Source organism: Charadrius vociferus, unplaced genomic scaffold, assembly GCF_000708025.1.
Source record: "Charadrius vociferus isolate BGI_N301 unplaced genomic scaffold, ASM70802v2 scaffold35, whole genome shotgun sequence".
In the NCBI taxonomy this organism is placed as follows: Eukaryota; Metazoa; Chordata; class Aves; order Charadriiformes; family Charadriidae; genus Charadrius; species Charadrius vociferus.
Window position 1 is genome coordinate 672,563 of NW_009648640.1, and position 15,241 is coordinate 687,803.

At 42.6% G+C, this 15,241-nt stretch overlaps 1 protein-coding gene across 1 annotated transcript in view; it reads left to right on the forward strand.

Annotated features, from left to right (window-relative positions):
- MBD5 (methyl-CpG binding domain protein 5) overlaps positions 1 to 15,241 on the forward strand; it is a 48,028-nt gene that overhangs the window by 7,912 nt on the left and 24,875 nt on the right. The window contains 1 exon segment of the mRNA XM_009886353.1: positions 1,366 to 3,504. Coding sequence (XP_009884655.1) covers positions 1,366 to 3,504 — 2,139 coding nt within the window.

A 15,241-nucleotide genomic window follows, 5' to 3' on the forward strand; every position in this document is an offset into this window, starting at 1 on the left:
TGTTTCTGTCATGTGTAGCTGGTTGAGCAAATAGGATGAAGGCAGGATTGCCGGTGCCATCTGTCTCCTATGGCCAGGCTGAAGGAAGGAAGGGAATTTGGTTCTTGTGAGTGGAGGAATTTAAAGGCACCTCTGAATTCATTTCAACGTGAAACCTTTAGCTCATTACTCCAGTTTAAGTTTGCCTTTTCGGAGGCTGCATGCCAAGCGCTCCAAGATGAATTACAAATTCCCAGAGCGGCAGAACTGGCAGAAAGTCTGCCAGACGTGGAGCTGCTTGTGATGGTATTCTTAAAGTATAAAACATTGGGAAAAAAAAATATTTTTAAATAAAACTGACATTAGTGGGCAGAAACGGAAAGTGGTCTTGTGCTTGTAGGCAGGTCTAGTCTCGAAACTGGGATTTACAGGAAATTGTGCCATTGTAGAGGGGTTCACATATGTGCATATGCAAATATCCCCAGGGCCTTTAGCCTGAAACCGACATAGAAGGTTGAGCCCCTTAAATTTAGCATCTTCACCCCAAGCAAAGCTCGGTGCAGAAGCTGCAGGTAAAGCCTTAATTCAGGGAATTGATACAGGACAGTTCCTAGGAACAGGTGAACTCAGAGGACTGGAACTCGGTGCCCGTGGTGCCAGCGAGTGATGCAGAGCAGCCGGAGGAGCTGCGTCCTGCCTGGCACAGCCACAGTCTCCGAGGTCTCCGCAATCAAGTGCTTGGCTGAATAGTAATCTGGGCCAAAGTCATACGGCATAGCTCCCTATTCATCCTCATCGGGGATGGCATTTGGGACAGGACCCTTTTCTCTGTAGGGCGTGGAGAAATTAGCCTAAACCCTTGTTGGGCTTTGTTCCTCCTGTACTCAATAGGTGGTGCCAGAGGCTCCTTTTCCCTGCGACAGTGATAGCCTGCTCCTCCTGCCAGCCCCTCTAGCTGCAGCCAAAGAGGTGATGCTGGAGATTGAGGAGTAGGACACTGGAGATGATGGTTAGAGGGAAAAGACAGAAGGAGGAGAGAAAAAAGGAAAACTTTCAGGAATTGATTTTTCAGAAGGACCATGCTAAACTGAATTTACGTAGGTAGCGAGTGTGCTTGAAACTTAAGAAACACAACATTTATTGGTTTCCATATTTATGCAGTCTTTATATGGGACGTGGAGTTAAGGTAGATACAACTGCACTGTGTAGTAGGGTAGCGTGCACCATTCCAGCAACGACTGGGTGATTTAGGTATTATTTCTGTTTAGACAAAAGTTTAGCCAAAAGGCCTTCTTGCTTTTATGAGTATTTTCACACACAGTAGTTTTGCACTGAAATGTGTGATATTGGATTTCAAAACAGTAACTGTTGTGTTTTTAATATCAGGTGCAACTCCAGTAGTTCCTACTCGAGCAGCAACTCCGAGATCAGTGAGGAATAAATCACATGAAGGAATTACAAATTCTGTGATGCCAGAATGTAAGACTCCTTTCAAGTTGATGATAGGGGCATCTAATGCCATGGGTAGGCTTTATGTGCAAGAAATGGCTGGAAGCCAGCAACAAGAACTTCATTCTGTCTATCCTAGGCAGAGATTGGGTAGTAATGAACTTGGACAGAAGTCTCCGTATCGCGGCAGTCATGGTGGGATGCCCAGTCCAGCTTCATCAGGATCACAGATATATGGAGATGGCTCAATCTCTCCTAGGACTGACCCACTTGGAAGCCCTGATGTTTTCACAAGGAACAATCCCAATTTTCATGGAGCACCCAACTCTAGTCCTATTCACATGAACAGGACACCTCTATCTCCACCATCAGTAATGCTACATGGTTCTCCCATACAGTCATCCTGTGCAATGGCTGGAAGGACTAATATACCTCTTTCCCCAACCTTGACCACAAAAAGCCCAGTAATGAAAAAACCCATGTGTAATTTTTCAACTGGTATGGAAATACCACGAGCAATGTTTCACCATAAACCACCCCAAGGTCCACCCCCACCTCCTCCACCGCCTTCTTGTGCTCTTCAGAAAAAGCCATTAACATCAGAAAAGGATCCACTTGGCATACTTGACCCTATTCCGAGCAAACCAGTGAATCAGAACCCTGTTATCATTAACCCAACTACTTTCCATTCAAATGTCCACTCTCAGGTACCCGTGATGAATGTAAGCATGCCTCCTGCTGTCGTCCCTTTGCCAAGTAACCTTCCTCTGCCAACGGTAAAACCTGGTCACATGAATCACGGAAGTCACGTTCAAAGAGTTCAGCATTCTGCTTCAACTTCCCTCTCTCCTTCACCAGTGACGTCCCCAGTTCATATGATGGGATCCGGGATTGGAAGGATCGAGGCTTCTCCCCAAAGATCGCGTTCTTCTTCCACGTCATCCGATCACGGAAATTTCCTGCTGCCTCCAGTAGGACCACAGTCATCCTGTAGTGGTATTAAAGTTCCTCCCAGGTCCCCAAGGTCAACAATAGGGTCACCGAGACCATCTATGCCATCCAGCCCTTCCACCAAACATGATGGACTTAATCAATACAAGGACATCCCTAACCCATTAATTGCTGGAATGAGTAATGTATTAAATCCTCCAAACAATGCAGTTTTTTCTACTGCATCGGCTGGAAGTGGTTCCTTGAAGAGTCAGCCTGGTTTGCTGGGAATGCCTTTAAATCAGATCTTGAACCAGCACAATGCTGCCTCTTTTCCAGCAAGTAGTTTACTCTCAGCAGCAGCCAAAGCACAGCTAGCAAATCAAAATAAACTTGCTGGTAACAACAATAACAGCAGTAGCAATTCTGGACCTGTTGCCAGCGGTGGCAACAACGAAGGACATAGCACTTTAAACACCATGTTCCCTCCTGCTGCCAACGTGCTTCTACCAACGACTGAAGGGCAAAGCGGCCGAGCAGCGCTCAGAGATAAATTGATGTCTCAGCAAAAAGATCCTCTAAGAAAAAGAAAGCAGCCGACCACCACGGTGTTGAGTTTGCTGAGACAGTCTCAGTTGGACAGTTCTGGAGTTTCTAAAGCTGGATCTGATTTGATAAGAAAGCAAAGTCAAAGCTCCTTTCCCATCAGTTCTATGTCCCAGCTACTTCAGTCCATGAGTTGTCAAAGCTCTCACATGAGCAGCAATAGTACCACCAGTTGTGGGAGCTCAAATACTGCTTTACCTTGCTCTGGTAACCAGATGCATTTTGCAGACACCAGTATGAACTCTGGCAGTCTCCAGAACTCGCTGGCACAGAGTTTACCCTTGCGAGGGGAAAGTGTGCACTGCCAGAACACAAACACTAACTTTGTCCACGGTACTAGCCCGGGCACAACCAACCATCTTGCAGGTTTAATAAATCAGATGCAGGCTAGCGGGAACTGTGGGATGCTCAGTCAGACAGGAATGGCGTTAGGAAATTCATTACATCCGAACCCACCTCAGTCGAGAATCCAGGCATCCTCCACTCCAGTGGTACCAAACAGCATTGTTAGCAGCTGTAATCAAACAAGTCCTGAAGCAGGTACGTTGCCTTCTAAAAGGATACCCCTATGTTTGACTGCTCGGAAATATATGATGACTATTTTTAAATGGGTTCCTTTTACGTATCTACTTTTTAAATTTGAGTTTACCAATATACCAGTATGAAAAGTCTGCCCATTTCAGACTGATATCTAGAAATTCAAAAATAAAACAAATGAGAAAAAAACAGCGGTAGACTAAAACATATCTCCCTTTTCCTGAACAAAATCATCTCAGCCTCCTTCCTGTGACAATTCTTGCTTTTATTAACTTCCACACACTCTGCATAAATAAAATCCATGCACTTTCCCACATACCCAGACCTCAGCTTTTCTCGCTTGCCCAAATAAATCGGGGTGGTTTGTTGGTTTTTTTGCAGCATGCCCTGCTACTTCAACCCTAGAATGCCATGGCTAACCTGGCGCTGAGCGTCCAGGCCAGACACGTCTTCTTTACTGCTCGCATTAAAGAGTTGGTGTTACCAGAGACTGGAGCAGATAGTAGGAGTCCAAAAGTTTACAAAATAACCCTTTTCAGGGACAGCACAGGGGAGTGCCAGGTCTGTGTTTGCCTTTATCATGATAATTTTACTAAGCTGGTAATTAAACGGTTGAATAAACTGAATGTTCAGTTGGAAGAGTGTAGAGAGAGATTTCCTGGTTTATTCATCAGTGAAGATTTGGAGAGGAAACAGGTATGCTGCTGTTGCTATCTCCGTGCTGTTGAAAGGTAAAAAAGGAGACAGCTCAACAATGTATATTTCATTTAACTTCTACTGGTTGAACAAAGTATGCAGTTTTGAAAGATGGTACTGTGTTAATTTCCTAAGCAGAAAGCAAACCTTCCAATTGATATTTCGGTCTCTCAGCTTGGTTAACTTTCAAAGCGTGTGTTTGATGCAGTCATAGCTAAACTACATCAGGTCAAACGAAAGTGACTGTAAGCGTGCAAGCGGTCTCTCTCATTAACCCCAGAAAAAAACTGATACGTGTTCCTGAGCTTCTTCCAAGAGAGCTGTTTCTTCTTTAAAATACAGAATGGAATTCTATAAAAACTGAATTATGTAAAAATAATTTTCTAATACTATGCTGGTCACAGTTTGTGATGACTTTGAAGGGTTTCTCTCCATTCCTGGGAGAAAAAAAGGCCTTTTTTTTTTTTTTTCCTTAGCGATATCGGTGGTTTGTGTCACAAGCAAGCAGCTATTAATCCTTGCATGGCTGTTTCGCCTTGTCATGCTGACAAAGAGGAGTATTTCCTGATACAGTCCGTCTCTTCTGAGACTTTGTACTCTCTTCTGAACAGAACAAAGGTCTGGTTTTGCCGTAGGAGCTTGCTTCCCTGTCCCACTAAGCATACTACAAAATCCCTTTTGCAGGAAACCTTTTGGCTTTCCACCTCTGTTGAGTTCAGTGGGGTCCAGTGGGTATGTGTGGGTTCTTCTGAATTGTTACTGTCCACATAGCTGAAGAAAGCTGTGGAGTCGCTGCAGCATTGGACTACGTTAACTTGCCCTCCAGAGATCCGAAAAGACAATGTTATCCGAGAGAAGAGCCTGTGTGCCAGCGGTTACCGTCGAGAAGCTGAGCAGTAGTAATTCACCCCGTGTGGGGTAAGGGTTGAAAAGGTTCAAGAGTCCTGCACGAAATTCGGACTGGAACCCATTGACAGAAGTTAATCGGCGTAAAGTTGTCACTAAAATGTTGCTTAGAGACTATCAAAGTGGGCTTCTGAGAACGAGAACCCCATGTTCATCCCCATGCGGGATCTTCTTGTTCCTCCTCCATCGCTTTGCCCCATGCGCTGTAGCCGTGCCCTGCTTTGGTGTGGTGGTACCTGGGACCACTCGGGAAGGTGACCTTCGGGTGGATGGCGGGGCTTGTCCTCGGTCCTGTGTTAGTTAATCAGTGCCTTTCCTTGCATCGCCGGTCCTTGTCTTCAGGCAAGCTGAGTTTCTTCCCGAGAAGACCAATGCGACCGAACAAATCTGTGCGTGCGTCAGAGCCCCGTGAAGAGAGGCTTCAGCAGAAACAACCAATTCCGGTCTCAGCAATACAGGAACAGAAAGATGTATATAACCCCACCTGGGAACCTCTGTTCCGCTGTGGTATTTCTGCAGAATGGTATTTCTAATGCCCTGGAGATAACAGATGGAATTATAACAATATAATTATAGGGCCTTAAACTGACACTTTTTTCCTTATCTAAATGATAAATGGCAGTTCTGTGTAGGCAAAGACTAGCAAGATTTGAGTGTGTTCTGTTCCACTGCTGAAGAGGTCTGTTTCTTTAGTTTTGATGCTTGCAAAATGCACCCAACCTGCCTTTAGTTATTTGGTTAAATAAGTAAACGTTATTAACAGGCCTAGAGACCTGTTTTCTTCTTGAAGATGGAATTTCAGATTCTGTTATCTTTGTCTTATCCCCAGGGGTGAGGCCCTAAAATGGCGCGTAAGCCTTCAGCCGGGCTCCTGCCTGAGCCGTCGGGGCAGCGGGGACTCGGGCGGGAGATTCAAATCGAATCCAGAGCTGGGAAAATCCAGACAGGGACATGCCTAAACCACGACAGGACATTTTGTTGCGTTTGCAGGAGGACGGAAGCGTTCTTTTCGTGAAACAAGTGCGAAACGTTGAGTGTTTTGCATTGATAATACCTTTTAAAATAAAAGTTAGTTGCCAGTCTGCATTCGGTTATGTAGACAAAAAAGATAAGAGGTATATTGTGAATTCTTGTGTACAGAGGCGTAGCGGGTCGATAGTCGTGGTGGATGGAGCTGAGCGGTGTCACACATGCTGAGTGAGATCTCTTCGGGAAACTCTTGTGTTCATTTTTGAGTTTGTGGCTGCCTTTTTTTTTTTTTTTTTGCTTTGTTTTTAAGTATTTTAATTGCTACATCTGTTTTCTGTTTCTGTGCCAGCGTTCAGAATAGCTACTAATCAGGAAATAGCTCCTGAGAGAAAAAATACTGAGAATCGCCACAATGAGATAACTGGTTATTGCGTAAGCTTTTAATTATATTTTAACCGCATGGACCAAGTTTTATTATTCTAGCATTTGTTTTCTTCTGCAGATAATATCTTTAGTTTTCAGGTAATTTTCAGTACGAGTGTGATGGAATTAAAAATTAATCAACACAAATATAAAAAATTTCTATTTATGTGGTAGAAAGCGCTTGTAGTTTCCCAAGTTTGAGCCCTTGCAAACCAGTTATGCTCGATTAATTTTTATTAACAATTTCAGTCTCTCATTTCAATAGTATTTGGGTTGCGAACACTATTTAAGAACTGCTGCCTTATAGGAAGAGCTAGCAACAGGTCTGTATAGATTATTTAGGGCTTTTCCTTTGAAAAGAGTCCATTTTCTGCCCGGAGACTGGATTCTAGGCTCATTTTTTCTGATGGGTGGTGTTAATATTTCTGTTAACCTCTGGGGCTGTATCCCTCATGAAGCAAGCCCTCGGACTCCTGATGCAAACTGAAGGTAGAATCCGGTTTGCCAATTTGGCACCTGTAAGATTTATTCATTAAGCCACTTCGCCTCTCTTTGGATTTGTCTGTTCTGTTTGTAAAACGGGGCTGCGTCACTGTGTGATATATTTTATTGTCCAGTCTGCTTCATTTTTTTTTTTTTCTTGTTGTTAGAATGTGCCGTCAGTCCAGAAGTTCACAGTGTAGAAACTCTTGTGTGTGTGTTGAGCATTCTACGTGCAAATCCTGCTAAGAATGCAACATGTAAATGATGGGATAGATGAAAACAAGCGAAAAATATCTGGGAGTAAAACCTATATATGGCTGATAAGGGAAATCAAGGGAACTAATATAATAACCGTAGCGAATAGAAATAAAGATGATGAGTTGTCTCAAATATCAGAACATCAGAAATAGAGAAACTCTGGGTCTAGGAGTTTAGTAGTGACAAATAAAGGGCAAATTTGACAAACAAAGGCTGTATCCCTTACACAGACTCCAAGCAATAATTTTTACTGGTGAAATTTACAGAACAGAAAATAGTAAAATATGATTAAATAGGGAGGAACGCACAGGACCGATACCAACCAGTGAGGAGCTTCAGTCCCACTCAAATAGAATTTATTTTAATACAAGCAAGTACAGTGTAATATAATTGGGAATGGAACATTGCCTTGGAAAACAGTCACTCAAAGAAGGGGTTTAGGAGGCTTTGATTTAATAGGCATAATGCAAACTGTCAGATCAGTGATGTTGAAAAAAAAAAGACACACACCCCCCCAGAAAAATAAAAAAAAACCCAAACCTACAAAAAGAGAAGCAGAGTGTATTCTTAGAAATGTAAAAATGGGAATATGGAGTGGAACTGGGGATGCTCCTGGCTCTGTGTGTACTTAAGAACACCAGAGTTAGGATGTGGTGTTGTGGCTAGTGGTCGCTCCTCGTGGAAGGTACAGAAATACTGGATGTTTCAAAGGAGGGCCACAACATTGGTCCGGCTGGTAGTCCATCAGAGCTCGGGATGTAAGCCCTGGAGGCACTGCCCGTACTGTTGTCTTCCAGCAGATCCTGAAGTCGGGCTCGTATCCCACGCTGTGAGCTTGTCAGCAGAGCAGGTACCAGGGAGTCAGGCTGGACCTGAGGTATTCCCAGCACTTGGGAATGCCCTGGAATCTGCTCTTTCAAAGAAGTAGCCAAGAAATAGTGTCACTTCCTATAAGTATTTATACATGAGCAGTATGTGAAAAAGGGGAGGGCTGAGTTATTTTTCCCTTGTTGGCAGACATTCGATGCCAGCTCCCAGTGGCTGAAAGTTCGTAAACTCAGCATCAAAGAAACGAGTGGTTTCCTTTTTGTGAGGGAACTCAACGTTGAAGTACTCCAGCAGAGGACGTGTTGAGTATATGAACAGTGTGTCTTAAATTTCTCAGCCCAGGTGTGCATAGGATCCTTCTGCATGATGATGGCGGTCGCTTCTGACCTCAGCGTCTGCTCATCTCCGTTCCCCTCGAGCTGCCCTCCCGTCCTGACCGGTGGGTGGCACGGAGAGCTGCGCTGCCTTCACACAGACTGCTCAGAATACTTATACATCTGAGTTAACCATTCTAATGTAACCTCATTATCAACATTTCATCCCAATATAACCTAAAGGACTCGTGAAAGATTTATTTTTTTTTTCTGCCAAACTGACAGTTGGCTAAAGTGGAGCGATCAGGGATTGTCTTCTTGCAGCATCAGAGACTATCTTGTCAATAATCATATTGCAGCTCAGAGAAAAATTATTTACAAATCAGACCGGCCTTTGGGTTTTTTTCCTTATCAGCAGCACGCGGGGAACTGGTCCCAGTTCTTTGCCATTTGTATTGTTTTGTTTCCTCTTGCTTTTTGCCTGTAGCACAAAGCCGTGTCTCCCGAGGAGCGAATTGCTTTAATCTAACTAAAGGATTTGTCCTTAATCTAGGTGAAAAGTACTGATGAAAAGTATTGCTTCAGATTTTCATTTGTGAGCCTGGTTTTCTTTGTAGTTTGGGGTAAGTATTCTCCCTTACCTCCTGGGAGAGCCGTAAATGCTTCAGATGGAAAGGAATGATGCTGCAGTCGTGTCCGTATTTTGATAATGTGAAGAACCTAAAGCACGAAGTGTTACGTGAATAAAAGGTTAAATGTAGTGTTTGATGTAGTGGTAGTCATCAACGCAATGTGGGCCCTTGCTTCTCGGAAACTGGTCTCTCCCGTACATCAAAGAAGATGGGGTATTTTAGAATATATCACATTAAATGTGTACAAAGTGGTATATTCTTGTATGTGAGCCTCTGGATTTGCGCCCCAAAATTACTTTTATATATCATGGCATTACAAAATCAGTGGAATTTTTTTACTTTAAATTCAGAAGAGTATCTGGCTGGCACCCTTTATGGGGCTCCTCATGTCTGAGAAGTTTCTTATTAAACTTAACTAACCCCTAGACAGGATGCCAACCAGCTCCTCTCCTAATTATAAAGCCAGTTGAAATGTTCCATTGATGTGGGGTTTCAGTGTTTATATAAACGTAGAGAGGAAATTTTTCCCGGTGGGAAGGTGGGAGTGATTTTAAGGAATCGCTGTTATTTAACATCTAGCGCTGCTTTTCAACATTCTACCCTTTGTTATTATTTTGGGGAGACAAAAGTGATTATTTTCCTATTCAAGTGAGAATTGTAAAGAATGGGGAAAATATTCTACATGAAGAATAAGATTTCCAAGTATGAGACGTGCGTGGTAGGTCAAGTCTGCTGCCTACCCTGCCATTGAAATGAATATTCTCATCTTTTTGCTCTTTTTAACTCTTGGTGGAAGATTTATGTACAAACCCAGTCTCATTCTCTGAACAGAAAGGAATGACTGACTTAGTAGGCATCAGCAATCGTGTTAGGTAAAACTTAGTTATTAACGTGATAGACTTTTATACAGTTGGTGTAAAGCTACTTGCTACCATGAGGTTTGCAGTAGAGGAAATATTTGGAAGTGGAATAGAGTTTTCTTTTCAAATTACCTCTATTTATGAATGTTTATTGTTAGCAAGTGCTGGTAAATTGGAAAAACTTGGGAATCGGCTCAACCTTTACTTAATTAACTGGGTTGTTTAGTACAGGGAGCTGAAATGAGTAAGCCTCTAATTTTAGTAAAAGTGGGAAAAGGAAATGTAGGAATAATTTATTTATAGCTATATCAGATGTGTTGTACTGGTTGGGTTTTGGTGAGTGAAGATCAGAAGGGATAATATTAACGGGGCGCTGGTTTATGGAGGGTTATGGTGGGATCCCGTACCGCGTCTCCCGCATCCTGGGGCACGGGGCTCTTCGTGAAAGGTGTACAGTTAGGTAGACCTCATCATTGCCACTACAACTTTCCTCCTTGGCTTTGAACTTGATGCCGTCAGTGTATATTAGGTATACTCTGACCTCACCTGCTGTCCCATCGGGGTCCTTCAGGCACTGCCGTACCCAGTTTGTGAATCGCAGCGGCGTTACCTCTGAGATAAATACCAGGATTAAAAGTTCAGCTCTGCTGAGCTCCACTTACCGAGCGCATCGCTTGCTCGGACACACAGCTTGGGTTTTTTTGTGTTGTTTTGATTCTTATAATTTGAATTTGCCGGTAACTCACAGTCTTTTAGTTAACCAGGCTCTTATCTGGTTAGTGGTTTAACTGCCACACATTTTTCTAGGCTCCGGGGAGATCTTATTGCGGCCTTCCAGTCCCGAAAGGGGCTCCAGGAGAGCTGGGGAGGGACTTTTTACTGGGGCATGGAGTGATAGGATGAGGGGGAATGGCTTTAAACTGGAAGAGGACAGGTTTAGATTAAACATTAGGAAGAAGTTTTTCACTTTGAGGGTGGTGAGGCACTGGCACAGGTTGCCCAGAGAGGTTGTTGAGGCCCCGTCCCTGGAGGTGTTCAAGACCAGGCTGGACGTGGCCTTGGGCAACCTGGTCTAGTGGGAGGTGTCCCTGCCCAGGGCAGGGGGTGGAACTCGATGATCTTCAAGGTCCTTTCCAACCTAAACCATTCTATGATTCTATGAATTTATTGTAATAAAACTTAGAGGATTTGTAAAAAAAATAAATTAATGCAGAAAGATTAATCTTATTTTATTAAAGGCATGATCATGAAGAAAAACTGAATTCATTCTATGAGATTTCCCGTACACATTCTTAAGCAGAACCAGTGGGCAACTCCAAACCTGCTAGAGGGTGGAGTGGGGACTGTTGAAAGAGATAATGCTTTTTATTGAATTTTTAGTTTCCCAAATTAGCAATAAAATGTTATACCTCACCTGCAATGCATCTCCCACAGCTGTGAATGGGGGAGTGATACAGGGCGAGATCAGACGTGAGTGCCAACACCGAGTAAATACTGAGAGACTCTTCCTTCATTTGTATGCTGTTGTCTCGGCAGTTTTTTACTGGCAGACTGCTTCTGCTTTCTCTTAACAGCCAAGCATGTAAGAATAATTTTCCCAAAGTAATTTTAAAAACAGCAGTGATGGTAAAATGCAGAAGTCGGAAGAGACAGGGCCAACGAGAAGAGCCAAGACTGAAGTTTAGTTGCATATTTTTCAAAAAAAAAAACCACCCCAATTTTAAAGATTTCTGTTGTCCTAGAAAGTGCTTCGGGCTTTTAGCCCTTCTCTCCAAATTTTGACAGACTCCTTTTTGGCTAAGTCGGAAGTTGCTGAGACTGCGTGCTGTAGTCCTCAGTGATTTTCATCCTTAAAATATCCTGTTAAAGCAGGAGTTTGAAAACCACTGTTAAGCACAGGGCCAGCATTACAGCTGTTTTGTTGCAAGTTAAAAAAAAGAGGTGATGGTGGAGCTTTATGGCATTGGTAGTCACAGTAATACGCTCCGCCGCTACAGGGATAAGCGTGATATTACGGACAGGCAGTTACATCTCTTTCACAGAAGACCACATTCTGTGTGGACGGAATATTGTATACGAGGGGAGTTCATGGTTTTAACTGGTTCTGCTGGGCTGAGATGGATGTTTTATTTATTTGTCCAGTGTTCGCGATGTCTCTGTTGCCTCAAGGGAGCGCACGATCTCGATAAGGAGAACAACTGACGGGAGTTTGCGGTTAACAGCTGAATTATAGTTTCTTTGGAATTGAAAGCACTGTAATAAATGCGATACCAGATAAATATCTTAAATGTTTTCTATTCCAAAAAGAAAACAGATGATATAATTACAAAAATGTATAGCTCTTGGTTCTAAGTTTATAGGTAAGTGATGGAATACGTAGTTAAAGCAGGAACATGTTGTCTGAGATTTTTAAGGACTATGAGGTCATATCGCTTCCATTGGCGATAATACTTCTGTCAAAGTTAACCCTCTTAAAAGGGCTAATTTAAAATTACTGCCACTGATGCGAACTACACGTTCGTATCTCTAAGCTGATATTCATTCTTACTTCATATTAATATTGCAGCAGCTTCTGGAGGCCTCGAGCGTGAGCTGGTGGCCCTGTGTGGCAGAAGGTGCACAAGCCATTTGAGACACAGTAGTAATTACGATGCCCAAGTGATCTTTTGTACTTTCCCACCTTCACAATCTCAGGGTAAGGCATGCAGTGAAACTTTCCTCTCTCCGCTCTCGCTGGATCTTTTTGAAATGAATCTTGCAGATTTCTTCTGCGAGAGCTACCGAGTTTTATCCCGGGAGAGGATGGAAGTGGTGGAGGGTTTGGCAGGGAGCTCGTTGCATGGCCAAGGAGTGGAATGGGAGGTTCTCACAAGGGTTTCAAAAACTTTAAATGTTCTAAATCTGAAAAGCAATAAAGAAAATAGACAAAATTAGCTGTATTTTTATTGAATATGCAGAATAGTGAGAATTGAGAAAGCGGTATGTACAAGTGGTATGTGTAACATTACTTTGTTTTCAACTCTTAACATTTTTTAGATAGTAGTGCCTAATGAGTGAGTTCTGCACAAGTTCTGTTTCCTAAGGACTTAATACATCTGTCTTATTGGTTATTTTCGTTCTACAAATTCCAGCAATGCACTGTTGAGACTCTTGAAATATTAGAATACATAATGGATAGTTTCTTAGAGAGAAATGCGTTGTAAAAATCTTATTTCTATTATAATTTCCTAATTGGTATTTTTAACTGCAGTTTTTTAGGAAAATAGATATATAGTTCTTTAATTCGGTAGAAATAACTTTAGGATCTATGAAGACTATAGTAGTTTGCGTGCAGTTTGAATGGTTTGGTTTATAAGGAAGCATTAGTCACAGTATCTGAAGTCATTACGGTTCCTAAATATTTTTACGCAGCCAGTTCTGCTGCTACTGCAGAACTTATATATGGGGTTTGACCCCTTCTTTTTGTTTAGTTTGAAATCAATAGCTCAAACCCAACTTCTCATTCCAAGGACAGTCATTGACGCTTGCTGTGCCAGTCTTCATATTCAAATCTTAATACTGTTTAAAACCTGGACTCAAAACAAGATAGACCTCAGACTATGTCCTACCATCCCAATAGCATAAGTGTACGTATGTGTTCCCATCTTTTCGTGGTAGGACAGTGCTGAGATATGAGTGATAAATATCTTCCACTGTAATTTCTTTAAGTGAGCAGAAAAAGTGAATCTTCTCAAACACAAACTGATTTCATAATATACATTATTTTATTGCATCTTCTTAAGAATACGTGTCAAGCAATGCTTTAAAAAAAGGAACGCAGATAAAACCACACAAGAAAATAAACCTGCTTTAAAAAAAAAGTTCATAAATAAAACACTATAGCACACAAAGTAATGATTTTTAAAAATGTATATCCCATTCAATTTCCATTTATTTACTCCCAAAGCATTTATTTGACTCTCGAAGAGAACAAAAGATGTGGGTTTTGGCATTCTAGACATTTCTTCTCACTGCATTACAAAGATGGTTCCTTTTTCTCAACAACTGGCAAAAGAACTTTTGGCAGACGGCTGCATCGGCAGGAGCTGGAAGCCAGCGTTCGTCTTAGGCTTTTATGGCTTTTAGTCTAACTCCTTCATCTTTTTTTCATTCTACTTTTACTCTTAAGAGCTTCTGATTATTAAGGACTGTTGTTTAGTGAGCCGACATGTTCGATGCCTTGGGTTCCCAAGATTCAAAATAGCATGTTTTTATGAAACTTGGGATCAAACTTGTGATTTCCTTTTAGATTTCAACTCCCATTTGCATTTTTCATCAAAAGCGTCCTAATTGTCGTCTGGGAGCCTGCGTACGGTAATACCCAACTATTTCGTGGTGGAGTTTGGAGGGAGCTAACACACTGTTGAAACTCTTTGGTGCTGCAGTGCATCATCTTTTCTTCTGGCTTTCATCCTTCTCCAGGCCTGGTGGAGCTGCAGTCCTGCTGTCCTTACAGCACTGCTGGCCAAGACAGCTTGTTTGCGTAGGGATCTTTCCTAACTGACGTCCACCATCTGGTTTCCAATGTCATCCTGCCCTCTTTGAAAATTCTAGTAAATACAATGTATGGGTCTGGGGAATATAAAAGACAGACCTCAAAGGACATCCAAAGCCAGTTCAGGATCACCGCTGCTGTGCTTTGGTGCTACTGCCTGACTTGAAGGGACAGGACTCTTCTTAGGACTCTCCTCTTGTATTCACAGTGTACCTTATGCCGGGGCTTTGATGAGGCGCGTTACATTTTTCCCTGCTCTTTCAGAGAACTCTTCACATCTTGACGCTGCCAATCCTTAGCATCTCTTTCTTCTCACAGCAGCTTGTCTCCTCGTCAGTCAAAAAGACAGGACTGCTCACGTCGGTCCTGGATCTTGGAGATTTCATCTTCAAACTGGGGAAGGACAGTTCAGAGGGCTCTCTGAGGGCTCTCCTGGTCCTCCCAGAGAAGATGGAATTCTGCACTTTGTTGATACAGCGCTGTCAATCACAATTAGGGAAATTATATGTGCTTTATAAAGGGGAAAAAATAATTCAGATTTTGTCTTTTGGATTGGGGCCAAACGTTCAGAAGATATCTAGCAGCACTGTATCTTAATGAGAACGGACGGGCGTGCGTGCATTTCTTCATCTGGAATATTGACTTGTTGGAGATGGTATTTTGGAAGCGATCCAGAAATCATATTCTGGCAATTCAGTCTCTTGCTGCAGGTAGATTTGTCCCAGAATGCTGTTGTAAATATTGTATCAGCTACTACCCAATTCAGGACTTCCCCACACCAGTTCCTCCTGTGTGTTTCTGTGAGGCAGCTTTAGCAGAAGCTGGGGGAGGATATTT